This window comes from Marmota monax, unplaced genomic scaffold (genome assembly GCF_021218885.2).
Source record: "Marmota monax isolate L192 unplaced genomic scaffold, Marmota_monax_Labrador192_F-V1.1 WCK01_AAM20220418_F8-fsc00022, whole genome shotgun sequence".
Lineage (NCBI taxonomy): Eukaryota > Metazoa > Chordata > Mammalia > Rodentia > Sciuridae > Marmota > Marmota monax.
The window spans coordinates 814,755-829,852 of NW_026695215.1; the positions used below are offsets into that span (position 1 = coordinate 814,755).

The 15,098-nt window shown below is 50.6% G+C and overlaps 1 protein-coding gene across 6 annotated transcripts in view; it reads left to right on the forward strand.

Annotated features, from left to right (window-relative positions):
- Med12l (mediator complex subunit 12L) overlaps nt 1-15,098 on the forward strand; it is a 266,032-nt gene that overhangs the window by 30,538 nt on the left and 220,396 nt on the right. For all 6 annotated transcript variants that reach the window (XM_058574923.1, XM_058574927.1, XM_058574924.1 and 3 more), the window contains exon 5: nt 1,927-2,086. In XM_058574923.1, coding sequence (XP_058430906.1) covers nt 1,927-2,086 — 160 coding nt within the window. The remainder of the gene's footprint in view (nt 1-1,926; nt 2,087-15,098) is intronic.

The window sequence follows — 15,098 nt, forward strand, 5'->3', positions numbered from 1 at the left end:
ATCTGGAGTCTGCCTCGTGTGCTCATGTGCGATCCACGGCTCAGTTTTGTTTGCAGTGTCGTCGAAACATTTCAGGTGTTTAAGTGTTTTATTTTTTCCTTCCTAACAGTTGGGGTTCAGTAGGAATCCTGTAGGCATTGAGGAGGATGGTGCTGGTGGAGGGCTTTCTCTGTATTTGTCTGTTGCAGGCCCTGGTCTTGTGACTTTTGGCATCCGAGTGTTGTATCCTTACCGGCACAGCTAGGTGCCCAGGCTGCTGGCACCGCCCGTGTGCTCTGGTGAAAAGCAGGCATTCGGGACTGGGACTGTGCTTTTCTTGTCCCTGACTTACATGGTGGCCACTAAACCAAAGCCTTGTGCTCCATGACAGAAATGCCATGTAAGCTGAGGAAGTGTCTCATTGCGGTGCCTCGCTGTGGTCTGCAGGGAGGAGGGCTTGCAGCTTTGGCCCACGAGCCTTCCGTGTTCCTGTGCATGTTGTGTGTGCCTGTCATGGATTGTGTTCTGAAGTCAGTGCCAGGGCAGCATCTCTCTGTTATCACAAGTCTCTGCAGTGGCCCATGAAATCCAGGGCTGGATGCCCCGGGCCCGTTGCGCAGCCTGGATGGCTCTCCCTCCAGAACCAGAACAGCCGGGTTGTCTTTAGTGAGACCAGGTGACATGGTCATTGTGTTTCAGGGCCATGTACGAAAAATACTCATCTTTTGTTCTAGACTCACACTTCCTGGGAACTGTGTGAAGGGTCAGGTTTATAGCATAGGATGTAGAAAACCCTCTGCCTGCTATGTGTTTGGCAGACCAGGAGCAGCAGGTTGTGCTGTGGGCTGGTCCAAGCCTTGCTTTTCAGCATAAATTCAAGTGAGAGTTTGGGGCAAAGAGATCAGGACTCTTGGTATCTGTGGTTGTGGTGTCCAGGATCCCCTGAGTTCAGGGGCAAGTGCACTGCCCGAGAACACCTTGGCTGGCATGGGGAAATCTTTGGAAGGGCAAGGCATTGGAGGGAATAGGTTTGGGGCTTTTAGAAATTGGCAGGGAGGAGTCTGAGGGAGGAGCTCAACCCAGCAGGCAGGGCCCAGGGAGGGAGATGAGGTGGCCTGGCCATGCCTGCTGGGGCTGTGCACCCTTGGGCCTCGCTGACCCTGGCCTGCAGCATGATGGCTGGCTGACGCACTCTGTCCCCTGTTCTCTCTGTTCACCAGAGGAGTAGATTATGTAGGTAAATAGGCAATTCCTTGGTATTTATGAGGTACTCTAGGAGAATGAATTAACTCTTTCCAACCATTCAATGCTTCATCAGGATACTAATCTGCTAAACGGTACCTCTGTGGTGTGCGAGAAATCATTAACTGCCTCAAGTGCCCACTTCCAAGCACTGAATTAATTACCCAGCTATTTCTAGCCCAGTGTTCATCAGCAGATTTACTGATCCATCATCTTAGCCTCTCTTTTAAATATTGGACTAAAGACATTTTTAAATGCTTTCTGGAAATTGTTACTCTTTTAAAATGTTGCAGTTAGAAAGCTTTATATAAAAAAAGTGTCCCCTGGATAAAAAACAGAGTGGGAACAACTTTACTCGTGGTCTGTCCCTTCCAATTTTGAGAGAATTTTTTGGGAAGAATGTCATGGAATTATTTTTTCCTTTTTTCAGAGGCTGAATAGCTTCAGCATCTGAAAGTTTTAGGATAATTTGTTTTGTAAACAAGAAAGCACAACGAATGGAACTATTTTGCCATTGTACTAAACGGTTTTGATTTTTTTCTTAATGAAAATTGGCTTAAAATGTTCCTTTTTAAAAAATTGAATACACCATTTAAAAATTCATCAGAAATGCTCTTACAGCAGTAGGTAATTCCCAGCCCCTCTGTAAGTATGTCGATTAATGGTACAGTATGTTATTGTCATAACTATGTCATTTCTTTTTAGGTTCCCATCCTTAGTAAAAAGGAGGATGTTTTTGCGTATTTAGCTAAATATTCAGTACCAATGGTTCGAGCGACCTGGCTGATCAAGATGACTTGTGCCTATTATTCTGCCATTTCTGAAGCTAAAATCAAGAAACGTCAGGCCACTGACCCCAATTTGGGTAAGTGAGACTGTAAGCTGTCTTATGTTTCTCTGTGGGTTCTGCAGGTACCTGTGCGTGCCCCCTCGGGCACAGCCCAGTGGGTGAATACCGGGCAGGGCCCTGGTGTGGCTGGAAGTCACCTGTGCTGGGTCTTGTTCATTGAGGTCCACGAGCAAGTGCTGTCACTGTCACCTACAGAACATACTGTGCCTGGACCCTAGCACCACTGTTGCTGAAATGCTGACTCAAGCCACTGTCAGCTCTGGGCTGGGAACATTCCAACCTCCGAACTCCTGCTAGTCTCTCAATAACTGCCATAGTGTCTGTGATTCCACATCAGATTGTGTTGTGCTTCTTCATGTGACTTAAAGGTGACGTCTTACTACAGCTGGAAATCAGTGGAGATCCGTCACTGTGGCCCCTGAGGTCGCCTAAGGCTGGCCCTCCTGTGCTGCTTGGCCAGCCATGCTGCCCCTGCCTGCCTGCCCGCATCCTGCTGTCCTGCTGTGACTGTTTCTCCTGCCTGGCTGCCCTTCCCTAGGGGTGTGCACACCTCTTTTCCTGCCCTGAGGCCGAGTCTCAAGGCTCCCCTCTCCCTTCTCTCCTCCTCCTGGTTGTGTTACTCCCATGACTATTCATCATCTGAAATTTTATCTTTAAAGTCTTCCCCCAGGACACACTGTAGGATGTAAAGCATCTAAAGGCCTTGCTGGTCTACCCACCACCACCTCCCCAGCATCCAGGGTCCCCGATGAGTGGGCGCTGTAAAGCTGAAGGGAGGCCACTTTCAGTCGGAGCCTTTTCTGCATGGGTGACTTAGCTAGACCCTTGAGGTGTTGCTTTGTAAAAGAGGGGAGTCCGGTTTAGAAATGTGCCAAGAGAAGTCTAGGTAAAGGTGCCCACATAGCCCTTGAGGGGCTGGGGTACAGTGTTGGGCATGGTGTTGGCGGGCGGATGAGCCACCGAGTGGAGCTTGTTATGACAGAACACAAGTCAGAACACACAAACAAATGTGGTCTGAATTCTGTGACTGTCATCCTGACAGGTCAGCGTTATCTTGTGTTAAAACAAGCAAGCAACAGTGACCTGGGTTTTAACAAAGAATGTAAATGTCTAGCAAAAAATCCGGGAGGAAATAATTCCAGTTAGCAGTGGCCATCTCGGCGTTTTCTCTACAGTGCTCTGGGCTAACCCCCTTCGCCTTGGGCTTATTATTTTATTGGGGGGGGGGGAACAAAACAGATTTCCCTTTGTGTTACTCTTCCCCATCTTATCCTTGGTGTGTCCTGTGTTCAGTCTTCAACACACACACACACACACACACACACACACACACTCTCTGTCTGTCTGTCTCTCTTTCAGTTCCTCTTGAGTCTTGCCTGTGTCTCTGTCAGGTTCACTAACACTCCTCCCCAGGCCTGGGCATGCGGCTGCTTGCTGTCCACCTCCTTTTTGATGACTACTAGGCTCCTGAAATCTATGGTGTAGCCAAACAGTCTCTTGATTCAGCACCATCCCTACTCTTATTCTTTCGGTGAATGTCACGAGCGGTCATCAGGTGAAGAACGTGGAGGCCTTGTTTCTTATTTTTTACTCAAATCCGTGCATTCAGTCCTTCAGCAGTGCCATCGGCTGTATTTTCAAAATAAGGCCAGAATCTAACAATGTCCTCCTTGATGTCCACTGAGATCACTCTGACCAGATTGCTAACAGTTTTGGCCTGTGCTATTATAAGGGCCCGTGGCTACTCTTGGCTCTATTCTTGCTTCTCTAGTGCCACCCTTCCACCTGGTAGCCTGTGATGCTGACCAGGACAGGAAGCATGGTGCCCGTGCCCTGAGTCCTCTCCTGGCCCCATCTACTTGGGCACCTCTCACAGCCGTTAGCAGCCTGCGGGCATGTTCTGACTGCAGGACTTGACCAGACTGGGGGTGCAGTTCTCCACGCATCTGTAAATGACCACATGGCCCAGTTTCTGGCTCCATGTGGTCTTTGCCCAGATGGCTTTTCCTAGGAGAAGATGTCTGAGACCACTTCAGTCGAGACTTCATCTTCCTGTCATTCTCTGTTCTGGTCCTGCTTCATTTTTCTTCACAGTTATTGATACCATCTGATTTATCACATCTCATATTAATTGATGGGTCATCTGGACCCATCCAATCGCAACCAAAAGAAGGCTGAAACTTTGGAAAATTTATTCAGCGCTGGATCTGTGGACTTGTGCTGTGTTGGTCTCCTAGGACCGTATTGATCTCTGGCATTCAGAAGAAGCTCAGTATTTCTAAAACATGAGTAATTAGACTGGAAGTGTGTGTTTGTGTTTGGGATATAATTTTGAGCATGTGTGTATTGAAACTTACTTCAGTTCGAGTCTTTGAAACTTTGAGCATTGGTAGCTGCAGTGGAGAGTTGGTTCCACTCCTCTCCTCACAGTGGCCGTGTTTTTGCATGTGCGTGTGTGCGCGCTCCGCCCCCTGCCCCCCCCCCCCCCCCCCCCCCCCCCCGCCACTCTCACTTCATTATGTCTCAGGGTTTTCTCTGATGATTGGTTTCATCTTATAGCTGCTGCATAGGGGTGGAAAAGGAATGCAGGGGTGCTTCTTCCAGCTCAAACTCACAGCAGTTTAGGAGAAATGAACGGTTGCTGGGCCTCCTCATTTACAGAGTTTGCCTGGATTCCTGGGTACCTGTGTATCGCCCAGGCACAAGCAGGTCGAGCTCTGGTATTTCGCTGAGAATGCCTGACTCCTTGTTGAATTCACTGGTTTCACTGTTAATTCCCTTCCACTGCCACCAGAGGCTTTTAGGCAGATTATATTCTCTCCAATACAAAGCCAGAATATTCCTCGTTTGCACACCCACAATGGATGGTTGACACAGTTTACTCACTCGCTGTGCTTTTTTTCCTTCATAAGTAACATAACACATATGGTTCTGTTCATTTGTTTTTTTATTTTGGGTACCAGGGATTGAACTCAGCGCTCTTAATCACTGAGCCACATCCCAGCCCTATTTATATTTTATTTAGAGACAGGGTCTCACTGAGTTGCTTAGTGCCTTACTTTTGCTGAGGCTGGCTTTGAACTCATGATCCTCCTGCCTCAGCCTCGAGGGCCAGTGAGTTTACAGCTATGTGCCACCACACCCAGCTAGTTTTATTTTTTGACTCAGTTTCTTTGCAAAGTTTTTCAGTTCATGAATCTTTAATTATTAATTATTTTATTTCTAAATTATTAATCATTAATTATTAGTATGTATTATTGTGTACTTAAAACTGTAAACGGTAAACCTATGAAGATTAAGTACCAACTATGCTATTTCTCACAATGGAGTATATAAGCTTTAGTTGAAAAAATGCTTAAGACAAAAAATGAAGCTATTTTTATGATGTGTGGTTGTTAGGCGTGTTTGCCCCTAAGCCTGGAGGTCCAGCAGCTCAGAACGAGCTCTGGGCTCAGGTTCTGTACGTTCCAGCTCTGCTGCTCGGTGGCGGGTCGACTGGGTTGTTCTCAGCCTCACTAGACATGGACCTCGTCCACGGTCCTTGTTGCTGTGGCAGGTCCTTTAGTTGTCCTTAACCTGGAATGAGGCATCCGCCTTTCCTTCTCCTGGCCTAGCTGTGCATGCGGGGGACCTACCTGTTGTTTTGAGAAGGTCCCTTTCTCTGATGCCTCATCATTGGATCCAGCGTGTTCCCTTCAGGTGGAACACCACAGGTGTGTATGGTTCTGGGCTGGGGTCGGGGGCATCTGCCAGCTTGCCCTACCGCAAAGCCACCATTTGTTCTTTGGGGTTAGGGAGCAGTTGACGTGTGTAAATGCACCTGTCCACATTCTCAGGTGTTCTTGGACACGGAAAGGTAGCAGGCCATAGGTACTGTGTGGAAAGACGTGGTTTTCAGGAGTCTGATCTGTGCTCTGCCCTGTGCTGCCTCTCGTGCTCGCTTTGTCTCGGCACCTCCAGCTTCTGTAAGCAAATTGTACAGTACATTTGGAAGCATTTGGCCGCATAGACACAGTCTTAATGCAGCCAGCTCACACTCTAAGCCAGCAACACAGCCAGGCAAGTACACACATATAGATGTGTTGAATTGGATTAAATCGCATCCACTTCAGAAGATTAACTTGCAGTAATAGGTTCTGTGCTCTGGCTTTGACAGAGAAAAGGAGAATTCAGCACATTTGGGGCAAGATTGACTATCAAGTGTCACCCTTTGCTAGTGCTGGTTTTACGGCTTCCGTTGTCTTGATTGTTCTTGGGGTGTGTGAAGTTGTTTTCAGTAGCAATGGCTTTTATTCCTTTGTAATAGAAACATATGTTTTATTTTCATTTCCCACATTCAGTTTTGGAACAGACCTATAAAGCACTGCTGTTTGATTTTATTGAAGGGATTTTTTTCTAAAGTTAAGTGGGCCAACAGCCACAAGGAGGCGACCCGTGGACCCTCACTGTCATCGTGCCTAGAGGCACAGATCTAAAAGGTAAATTGAATGGCTTGCTGCCCTGGGGAGCACACAGCCAGCAAAGGTGCGCCCAGTACAGTGTGTGTGCAAAGTGCGGGGGGAGGGGCGGGCTGGGGCCTCCAGCCTGTGGGTGATGCCTCCTGAGTCGTTCAAGGGGGAGGCTCGTGAAATATTGTCTTGAACAAGTCGGAGCAAATTAGGACAGAGATCTGAAATGCAGATGAATTAGGGAAGCTCGAAGGAAGAGTTTGTAATTCTTATTCCTCAAGAGACCTAAAAAATAAAGATAAGGTTGTAGGTGACGCAGCATTTGGGACGTGTTCAAAGTGGAGCACCCCAGAAGCACATTTACAGGTGAACTGAGCTTTGTTTTTAAGATAATAAGAAAGTTTTGTTGTCTTAAATGTTTGAACTCATCAGAGAACAGCTAATATTGGAGAACGAACAGCTGGAACTCAACCTTGAGTTATTAAGGGGAGTCTTTGAACAGAGTGGGCAGTGCCCTTTACCCACCAGGACAGAACCCAGGTCCCTGTCTGTGATTCACCTGTTCTGACAGTCCCACAGAGCTACAGTGTCATCACTGTGCTCACGGAGCCCTGGCCTGTGGTCAGCTCCGGCCTTCCGACTCTTCACATCCCCAGGTGGAGACACCTCCAAAGGTGTGCTGGGGAGAGGGTTTGGGTTTGCTGAGGAAACTTTCCTCCTGATTGTGCCTTGTCCTCTGGCCCTTGTGGCCCATGTGAGTGGTCAGTGCCTCACCAGCCCTGCTGGCCTCTGGGCTCTCTGGGGGGGTCGCTGTGGTGTCTGGTGCACAGTGATGCCACGGGCCCTGTCTTCTTGTGGAGGTCCCCTGGTGCTGTGTGTTCTGTTTTCTGATCATTCACACACTCTGAGAGGGGTCTTTAGGGGTGAGGAGCGTGGTGTGCAGGTGTGCCAAACCCCTCAGCTCAAGTTTTCGGCGTGGACTCCAAAGCGCGTATTGGGTGCAAGACGGAGAATGTGGATGCTGCCCTCCAGGCGGTCCCAGTGGAGGGGTGGATAGACAGTGTCTGTCATTGTCCAGACAGTCTGAACATCGGAGAGGGAGCAGCTAGTGGTGGTGGAGTGCTCTGCAGAAACTTGGCGCGTACAGGGAGGGTCGTAGAGGAAGTGACTTAGCAGCTCGGTTCTGAATGGAGGCTTCCCTCGGGGGGCGGGCACTCTGACATAAGGTGGTGTCTGCAGAGAGGCAGGCCACCACATGCTGGGCTTGTCTAGTGGCCAGGGTCACCTTTGCCTGGCCAGTTGCAGGGTAGGGTGTGGGGCCTGCTGGCCTCTCTGGTGGCAGGTGGCCCTGAAGGGTCTCCTATTGTAGTTATTGTTGTGGCCTTTCCCTCAGCCTCCTGTCTGTGAAACAGGGTGGTTGGCAGGACCCCTGAGGCCACTGCTGCTTTCTATTCAAAGAAGCGACATCTAGGTGCCGAAGGTGCTCCCTGCTCCTGGGATGTCACGGTGTCTGGACATGCTGGGCATGCAGCGGGTGCAGGCCCTTGGTGCGCCCCAGCTGCTACCAGGGCTGCTGCTGTTGCCAGCCAGACGACAGGCGTCCTTGGTCGTCATCACAACAGCCCTGCATATAGATGCAGTGTTCATTTGTGTGGGAGGCACCCGAGTCTCCTGGTCTACCTTCAGGCTTGGCTGTGGGCTCCTGGAGGCAACCAGGAGGCTGGGGGATGTTGGTGGTGGGGGCAGCATCGGAGGAGTCACGAATGTCCTTCTCACTCTGCTCTGAGGGACACTAAGAGCAGGGCCAAGATCAGGCTGCTGTGAAACCTGAGGCAGAGAGAGACGGGGCAGCTGGCTGGGGGTGCTGGGTGTGGGCAGGGGGGATGGCGGCCTGGCCTGGCCTGGCCTGGGCCTGAGGTCTTTGTCAAGGAATGTGGGTCAGAGGCTGCTCGGGATGCCTGGTGGTGGCACTACTATGGGCACTTCTGTTTGCCCTTTTCCTCTTCTGTGCCACCTGAGGGTCTGTGGGAACCATACCGGAGTCAGATGAGAGTCTTCCCTCGGTCAACTCCACTCCTGGAACTGCCCTTATCACCCCAAATACAAAGAAGAAGCAGCCGCCCTTCTCTCATCGTGAGTAATTAATTTGTGACATATTCACTGAGCCATTTGGCCTGCAAAAATGAGCTCTGCTCACATCAGAGCTGACAGTCTGGCTTCTTATCTGAGCCAAGCAGCTCACTCTTGGTTCGGGTCCTTGAAGACGTCGCCTGCTAACTTTTAATTCCAGGGATGAGCTTCAAGTCAAGACTGGCTGCACGTTTTCACAATATTCCTTAGCTCTCCTTTCTTCTAGAAAGGAGGTATCAGCCTTGTTTACTATGGAAAGAACCCTGAAAATGAGAAGAGCTTAAACGACCTTAATTTGAATTTATACTTTGCTTAGGCATGAAAATAGGTCTTCAGATGAGGTGACACGGGCTATGTGGTCAAAGCCATTCTCCACTAGAAGGAACTGGGCTTCAGGGCGAGACTCTGGCATCTGCAGGGTTAGGGTTAGGGTTAGGGTTAGGGTTAGGGTTAGGGCTTTGACCATATAGCCAGTCTCTTCCCCAGAATCTTCCCCCTAAAACTCTTAGCATCCATTAATGAACCATCCTGAAATAGTTATTTCTTGGGAGTGGCAAGATATTGGCATTTTCTCATCAACTGTGGTAAAATATTATTTTCTCTTAAAAAAAAAAGTAGAATAAATCTAATTCTTTTGCTTTGATTTCCATTTGAGTAAGACCTGCTGTATTTGCACCTCCATTGGTGAAGAATGAGTTTCTATGTTTTTTAAAAAAGTGCATACGGGCTCATGGAATTGCATGCCTCCTGGATTTTATAGCCAGGGACACTCCGTGTTCATTTTATTGTTCTGGTTGTCCCGAAGTTGGCCAGTGGGAGGCCCTCTAGCTCTTTTGGGTCCTTGGGCATGACAGTATTTGTCTTAGGGCATCTTGTTGGTTTTTGGCACAGAGAGCTGCCCTGGGCTCACTGTGTAAGTTTCTGCCTCTGCTCTGCAATCAGCCTTTTTTTTTTTTCAATAGGAAACTGCTGCTTTCTATTCAAAGAAGCGGCATCTAGGTGCCAAAGGTGCTCGCTGCTCCTGGGATGTCATGGTGTCTGAGCCCTGTCCGTGGGCGAACCCGCTGATGAATGTATGTGAGTGCGAATAAGAATTTGTATTCTTATTCCCACTTAACAGTTCCATTTATCTTTAAGGATGTTTTTATTAATGTCCTTGATTCTATGCTTGTTTTATTTCTACTACCTGGAGGATGGCATGATGTCCAGTAGCACAAGCAAGGTGACTCACCCTGCTTAAACACACACTGGTTTCAGAAGTGCATCCTGATTTTTCAGAGGTATTCCATTTCTCTGTATTCCTTTTTAACTTGGGGATGAATCCCAGCAGTACACTCATTCTGTGGTTGGAGGCACTGCTTCTGTTTGTTTTTCATTTTAGGTTTTACTGACTTTTTCAACATAGCCTCATGTCTCTGACACATAAACCTTGGTGTGTCGAAGCATCGCTCTTTTGAAGGTGTGTCCTGGGGCCCTCCCTCCACCCCTCCACCCCTCCACATCGCTCTTCACTCCACCCTCACCGTGACCATTTCTGATTAGCTGTTAGTTTAGCCTGAGGGGTTTTGTTTTTGCAAAAGTGTGCAATGCATGTGTCTTGCTTCCCTTCCTCCCTGCACGGGAGCCAGCATGGTAGTGGTACGTCCTGGTGCCTTGCCCCTTTCTCACCCGGCAACATCCTGGAGACTCCTCCACATCCTCGTGGCTTCCTGGTCCTCCACCAGGGCCGCACCTTGTCTTATTTGGCCATTTCCCTGTTAGCGGACATTTGTACCTATTGGCATAATTCCAGTATGTGACATTGTGTATGTGACGCTCTGTATTTGTCAAGGTGTGCTTTTAGGGTAGATTCCTCAAGGCAGGATTGCGTGGTAAAGGGTAAGCATGTTAGAAAACAATCAGAAACCATTTAAAAAGATTCTAGAAGTACACAGTACTTGGGAATGTGGTACTGAGCTGCGCTGTTTCCTCTCCCTTCTGCATGGTCAGTGAGCTGACGTGGACACTACTGAGATTGGCCTCCTCTGTGCACATTTCCTTGTTTTTACCCAGTGACTCTTCCCTCTTCCCGGGTCCCCTCCAGGACAGCACATTACAGTTAGCTGTCACATCTCCTGAGACTTCTCTTGGTGGCAGCTGAGTGGGGGAGGTCCTCTGTTTTGATGACTTTGATGGTTTTAAGGAGTCCCCTTGGCCACAGTGTAGGGTGTCCTCTGTTGGAGTGTGTGTCATGTTTTCCTCATGGTGAGGTTGTGGTTGTTGGGAGAAAGACCACAGAAGTCAGTGACATTCTCCTCTTCCTGTCACCATGTCCCAGGACCATGGATGTTGACTCCACCAGCCAGCCAGGGCGTGGCGGGTGTCTTCGCCCAGGCCCTTCCCACGGGCCTCTTTGGGAGGATGTGGGCATGCCCTGCTTGGCTTCAGGAGTTCTTGATCTCAGAGTGTCTGGGGAGGCCCGTGGAGTTCCCTGCTAGGAGGTTGGCCTGTGTGCCTGAGCCCTGCCTGCTGCACACGTGTGCCTTGAGTATCACGTCTCCTTGGACTCAGAAATTCATTTTGTGTTCTGGGCTGTACGTCTTCATTATTCTGTTGACCAGTGTCTCCAGCTTTGTCCAGGCCAGAGCTCTTCAGTTGGCCTATGTCCCTTTGCCCGCCCATCTCTGTGGGGGCTTTGAGTACTTCTCACCTTCTGGCCTTGCGGGGTGCTTCGTGCTCTTCCCGTGGACTCCCTGTCTCAATCCTGCGTTTAGCCACTTGTTCTTTTCATTGGAAGACAGTATCCTCTGCTGACACAGAAACGTACAAGTTCTAGTCGGGCTTCCTGTGCTGCATTATAATTTACGTCAATCATCGCCCTGTGGAAGTGGACTCCAGCTTTTCAAAAGTAAAGATGTGACATTCTCCTCTTGCTATCATCATGTCCCAGGACCATGGATGTTGACTCCAGCTCCAAGCTCTTGTGCGCCGTGTGATGGCGTGGGTCCTTTTCCCCATTGGAATCAGGAGCCAGTAACCAGCCCAGACATTGACGGAGCAGCAAAGGGGACTTTGATTCTTGGCCACGAATGGGAGAAGTGGGAGGGAAGCTCACAGATGGGCTGCCCGCCCTGCGAGGTCCAGGAGGCTACGGGGGGAGGGCAGAAGAAACAAGGGGCAGGGAGGGCCTTGGCCTCCTTCTTGAGAGTGGGCAGAGGTTTTCTGGGAATTTGGGCACCACCTCCTTTTGCCCCTTTTGTGATTCTTTTGGCTGTTGTCATGGCAGTTGTCAACTGTCATGGTGCTGGGGGTGTCATGTACCATGCAGGTGGGAAACAGTGCAGCTGCACTGGCCTGCTGGTCACTCTGGCCATCTTAGATCCAGTCGGCTTAAGTTTTAGAATCATTTCAGACCAAGTGTCTCCAATCTTCTGGGTGAATTCTCTGGAATAAAGTGGCTCTTGGGTCCTTTTCAATGCTGTTATTTTGGAGTCAAGGAATATGTGGACTCTATTCAGCTAAGACTCCATGAGTTACCGGGCTGTCTCTGAGTGTAACACAGCTCAAGAGCAAGGTTTGCTTAAGTGACCATACTGTGCATCAGTGACAGGCCTCCAGAAACCAGGATGGGGTGGGTTCTTGGGTGGGGCTGGGATGGGCTGGCCTGCTGGTCTGCCAATGCACAAGCTTTTTGTGTTTTAGAGCATTTTGGTCCAGAGTCATTTGCATGGTCACCTGGCACTAGGACGTTTGTCGACTTTGTATCCTTATGAAGTGCTGGTGGCTGGCTGAAGGTCGTTCAGAAGCAGACACTTGGCGGCGCCCGCACTCAGGACCTGGGCGCGAGGACAATGCTGCTCTCCTGCCACGGCTGATGTTGAAATACGTTCCAGTGCAAAGTGGAAGGAGCAGTGGTTTATTTTTGCCCTTTAGAAGATTGGGGTCCCCCCACGCCAAGCTCTGTGGCAGAAGTTGGGGGAGGGACAAGGTGGGGGGTTTTGGTGGCTGCAGTGCCTCCTGGGTAGCCATCAAGGAGCAGGTGCAGATGTCTGTCACCAGTGCTGCTCCACCTCCTCTCCTTCCCTGGAGGGTCTTACCCTCCTTGGAGGCCCCTCTTCTCCCATCTAGAGCACCATCCTGTGCCCCAAGCCTGTTGAGGAGTGCACAGAGGTGGGCGAGTGGCCAGGTCCTCCCCTCCTGGGGCAGGGAAATCTTGAATTCCATCTGTGGGAAGGGGGCAGGTCTTTAGGGGGTTAATTGATACTGTGATTCCACAGTACCTTGCGGAAGGACTGCCCCAGTTCTGTGCTAGCTCAGCGTGGCCAGGGCTGCTGCTCAGTAGCTGCAGAAGTTCGAAAAGGTTGAATTGGAGGAAACTCGTGGTGACCATAACATCCCTTTCCAGCAGGTTGCCACCAGGAGCTGAGCCTGCTGTGGCAGAGTTCAGTGTGGGTCCCTTGGCTAGAAGGAGACCCTGAGGCTGTAGGCATGGAGAGGATCGGGGTGATTACTGTGTGTTGAACAAGAAATTCTTGTTTTGGGGGCTAAAGTAGGAGTGTGGTTGCCACATGCCTTGGTTTGGTGTGTGTGGGGGTGATAAGGACAAAGAGCACATGGAGAAAGCACGCTCCATATAGTGGTGAGCATGTCTGCATTCTAACAGGAGCTGGAGCTGGGGGCTGACAGCAACAGGGACCATGCATGAAGGGTGTCCAGTGCTGTTCCCATGTCAGGTGCCATTCACGGCCACAGCGAGGAGACACAGTGGGCTCCACACTGCCTGCTGTCCTCGCTTGTCCCTGCTTCTCCACCTTGCAGGGCCTTGGGCTCCCGTTCTCCGTCCCTGAGATCTTGGAGCAGGAACTGTGTCCCACGGCTGTGCAGCTAGTGCATTGCCTGGGGATGGTCCTGTTCCCTGGGGGGTGTGTGGTCCCATTGGTCCCACCTTTGCTTCCGAAGCAGCTTCCCTTGTCTGCTCTGGCTCGCAGAGGAGTAACCGTCTCCCTCCACACCCAGCTCCTCTCCAGGTACAAACAGGCTCTGAGTGCTGAGTGACTTGCCCCAGGCCGCAGAGCTGCCAGGGTCCTGGAGCCAGGAAGGAGTGGGCTGGTGCCTCCTGGACTGGTGACCTGCGTCAGCTTCAGTGAGGTACCATTCCCCAGCCAGAGAGGGTCAGCACCCGGGAGTGCTTGCCAACACCGGCTCTCCACACAGTTCCCTGCCCCGTCCGGGCTGTGTCTGCTAGATTGTAGAACCTCTGTTCTCACTGTGTGTTCTGGGAAGCGTATTCAAAATGGGGAACCCTGAAAAAGGTTAAGACTGGGGACTGTGTTGATGTCTGTATCCTGATTGTGACACTCTGTGCAGCATTACAAGATGCTACCTTTTGGGAAGACTAGGTGAAGGGCAGGTATGAGGGAACCCTCATGACTACAGGGGAATCTACAAGGAGCTCAAAATACAACTTCATTAAAACAAAAAGTTGATGAAAACAAATTAAACCCTCCCTTCACATGGCATTTGGTGCCACTGAGGGCTGCTCAGCACCTGGAGGCTGCCCTTGTCCCTGGCTTTTGTCTCACTGCAGGGCTGGGCGTTGCCCTCCATCACAGGGTGTCTCTTTCCCTGCCCCCTCCAGTCTCCTTGCTGGACATGGTGGCCCACCTTCAGTTGGTTTCTGCAGCTTCTTGAGAGTCTGAATTTGCATACCTGGACTTGCTGCTGCTTTGCTCAGAACCTTTTGGTGGTGCTTTATCCTTTGTGATAAAAGGCCACCTTGTGTGGTTGCCCTGCCTGGGTCAGAGTCCTCCGCTGATGCTTCCAGTGCAGATTTCTGGATGGGGCTCCAGCGCCAGTCATTTGGAGCTGTGTGTCTCTCCAGTGCCCTCTGGTGGCCGTCTGCGCTGGCGTCTGAGGACCGCTGGCCTCTGGTGACACTCCTGGGCTTTCCTGCCCTATGCGATGCCTGGGAGGCCCTGCTGCTCTTCCCTCTGCTCCTCCTGCTGCACCTTCTTTGGGATGTGGCTAGGATGCTCGCCCATTCCTCCCTGTCTGGAGCCAGAACAACGCCCAGTGCTGCCCGTCGTTCTCCTGCTCTCTGTCCTCCCTGTAACCCTCATCCCAGCAGGTGTTTGTCGCTTGTTGCTGAGTCCTGACGGCTTCTGTGGGGTGTCTGCCGGTCTCTAGTCCTGTGCTATCTTCTTGATCCTGAAGTAGCAGTACTCGGCTGTGCACTGTCCTTGTCCAGTAAATAAGACCAGTTAAACATAGCACTGCAGTGTTGCTCGCCAGACAGCACTGACACTCATTGCCACTAAACACTGTGACATGCAGGTGGCTGTCTTAGGGCAGGACCTTCAAAGCCTCAGGAGTCCAGCGCTCTGTTCTCTTCAGAATTTCCACTACAGACCAGCAGCCCACCCGGGCTCCCCACCCTGCCTTCCCTCATTTCCTGCTGTCCAGCCAGAGGC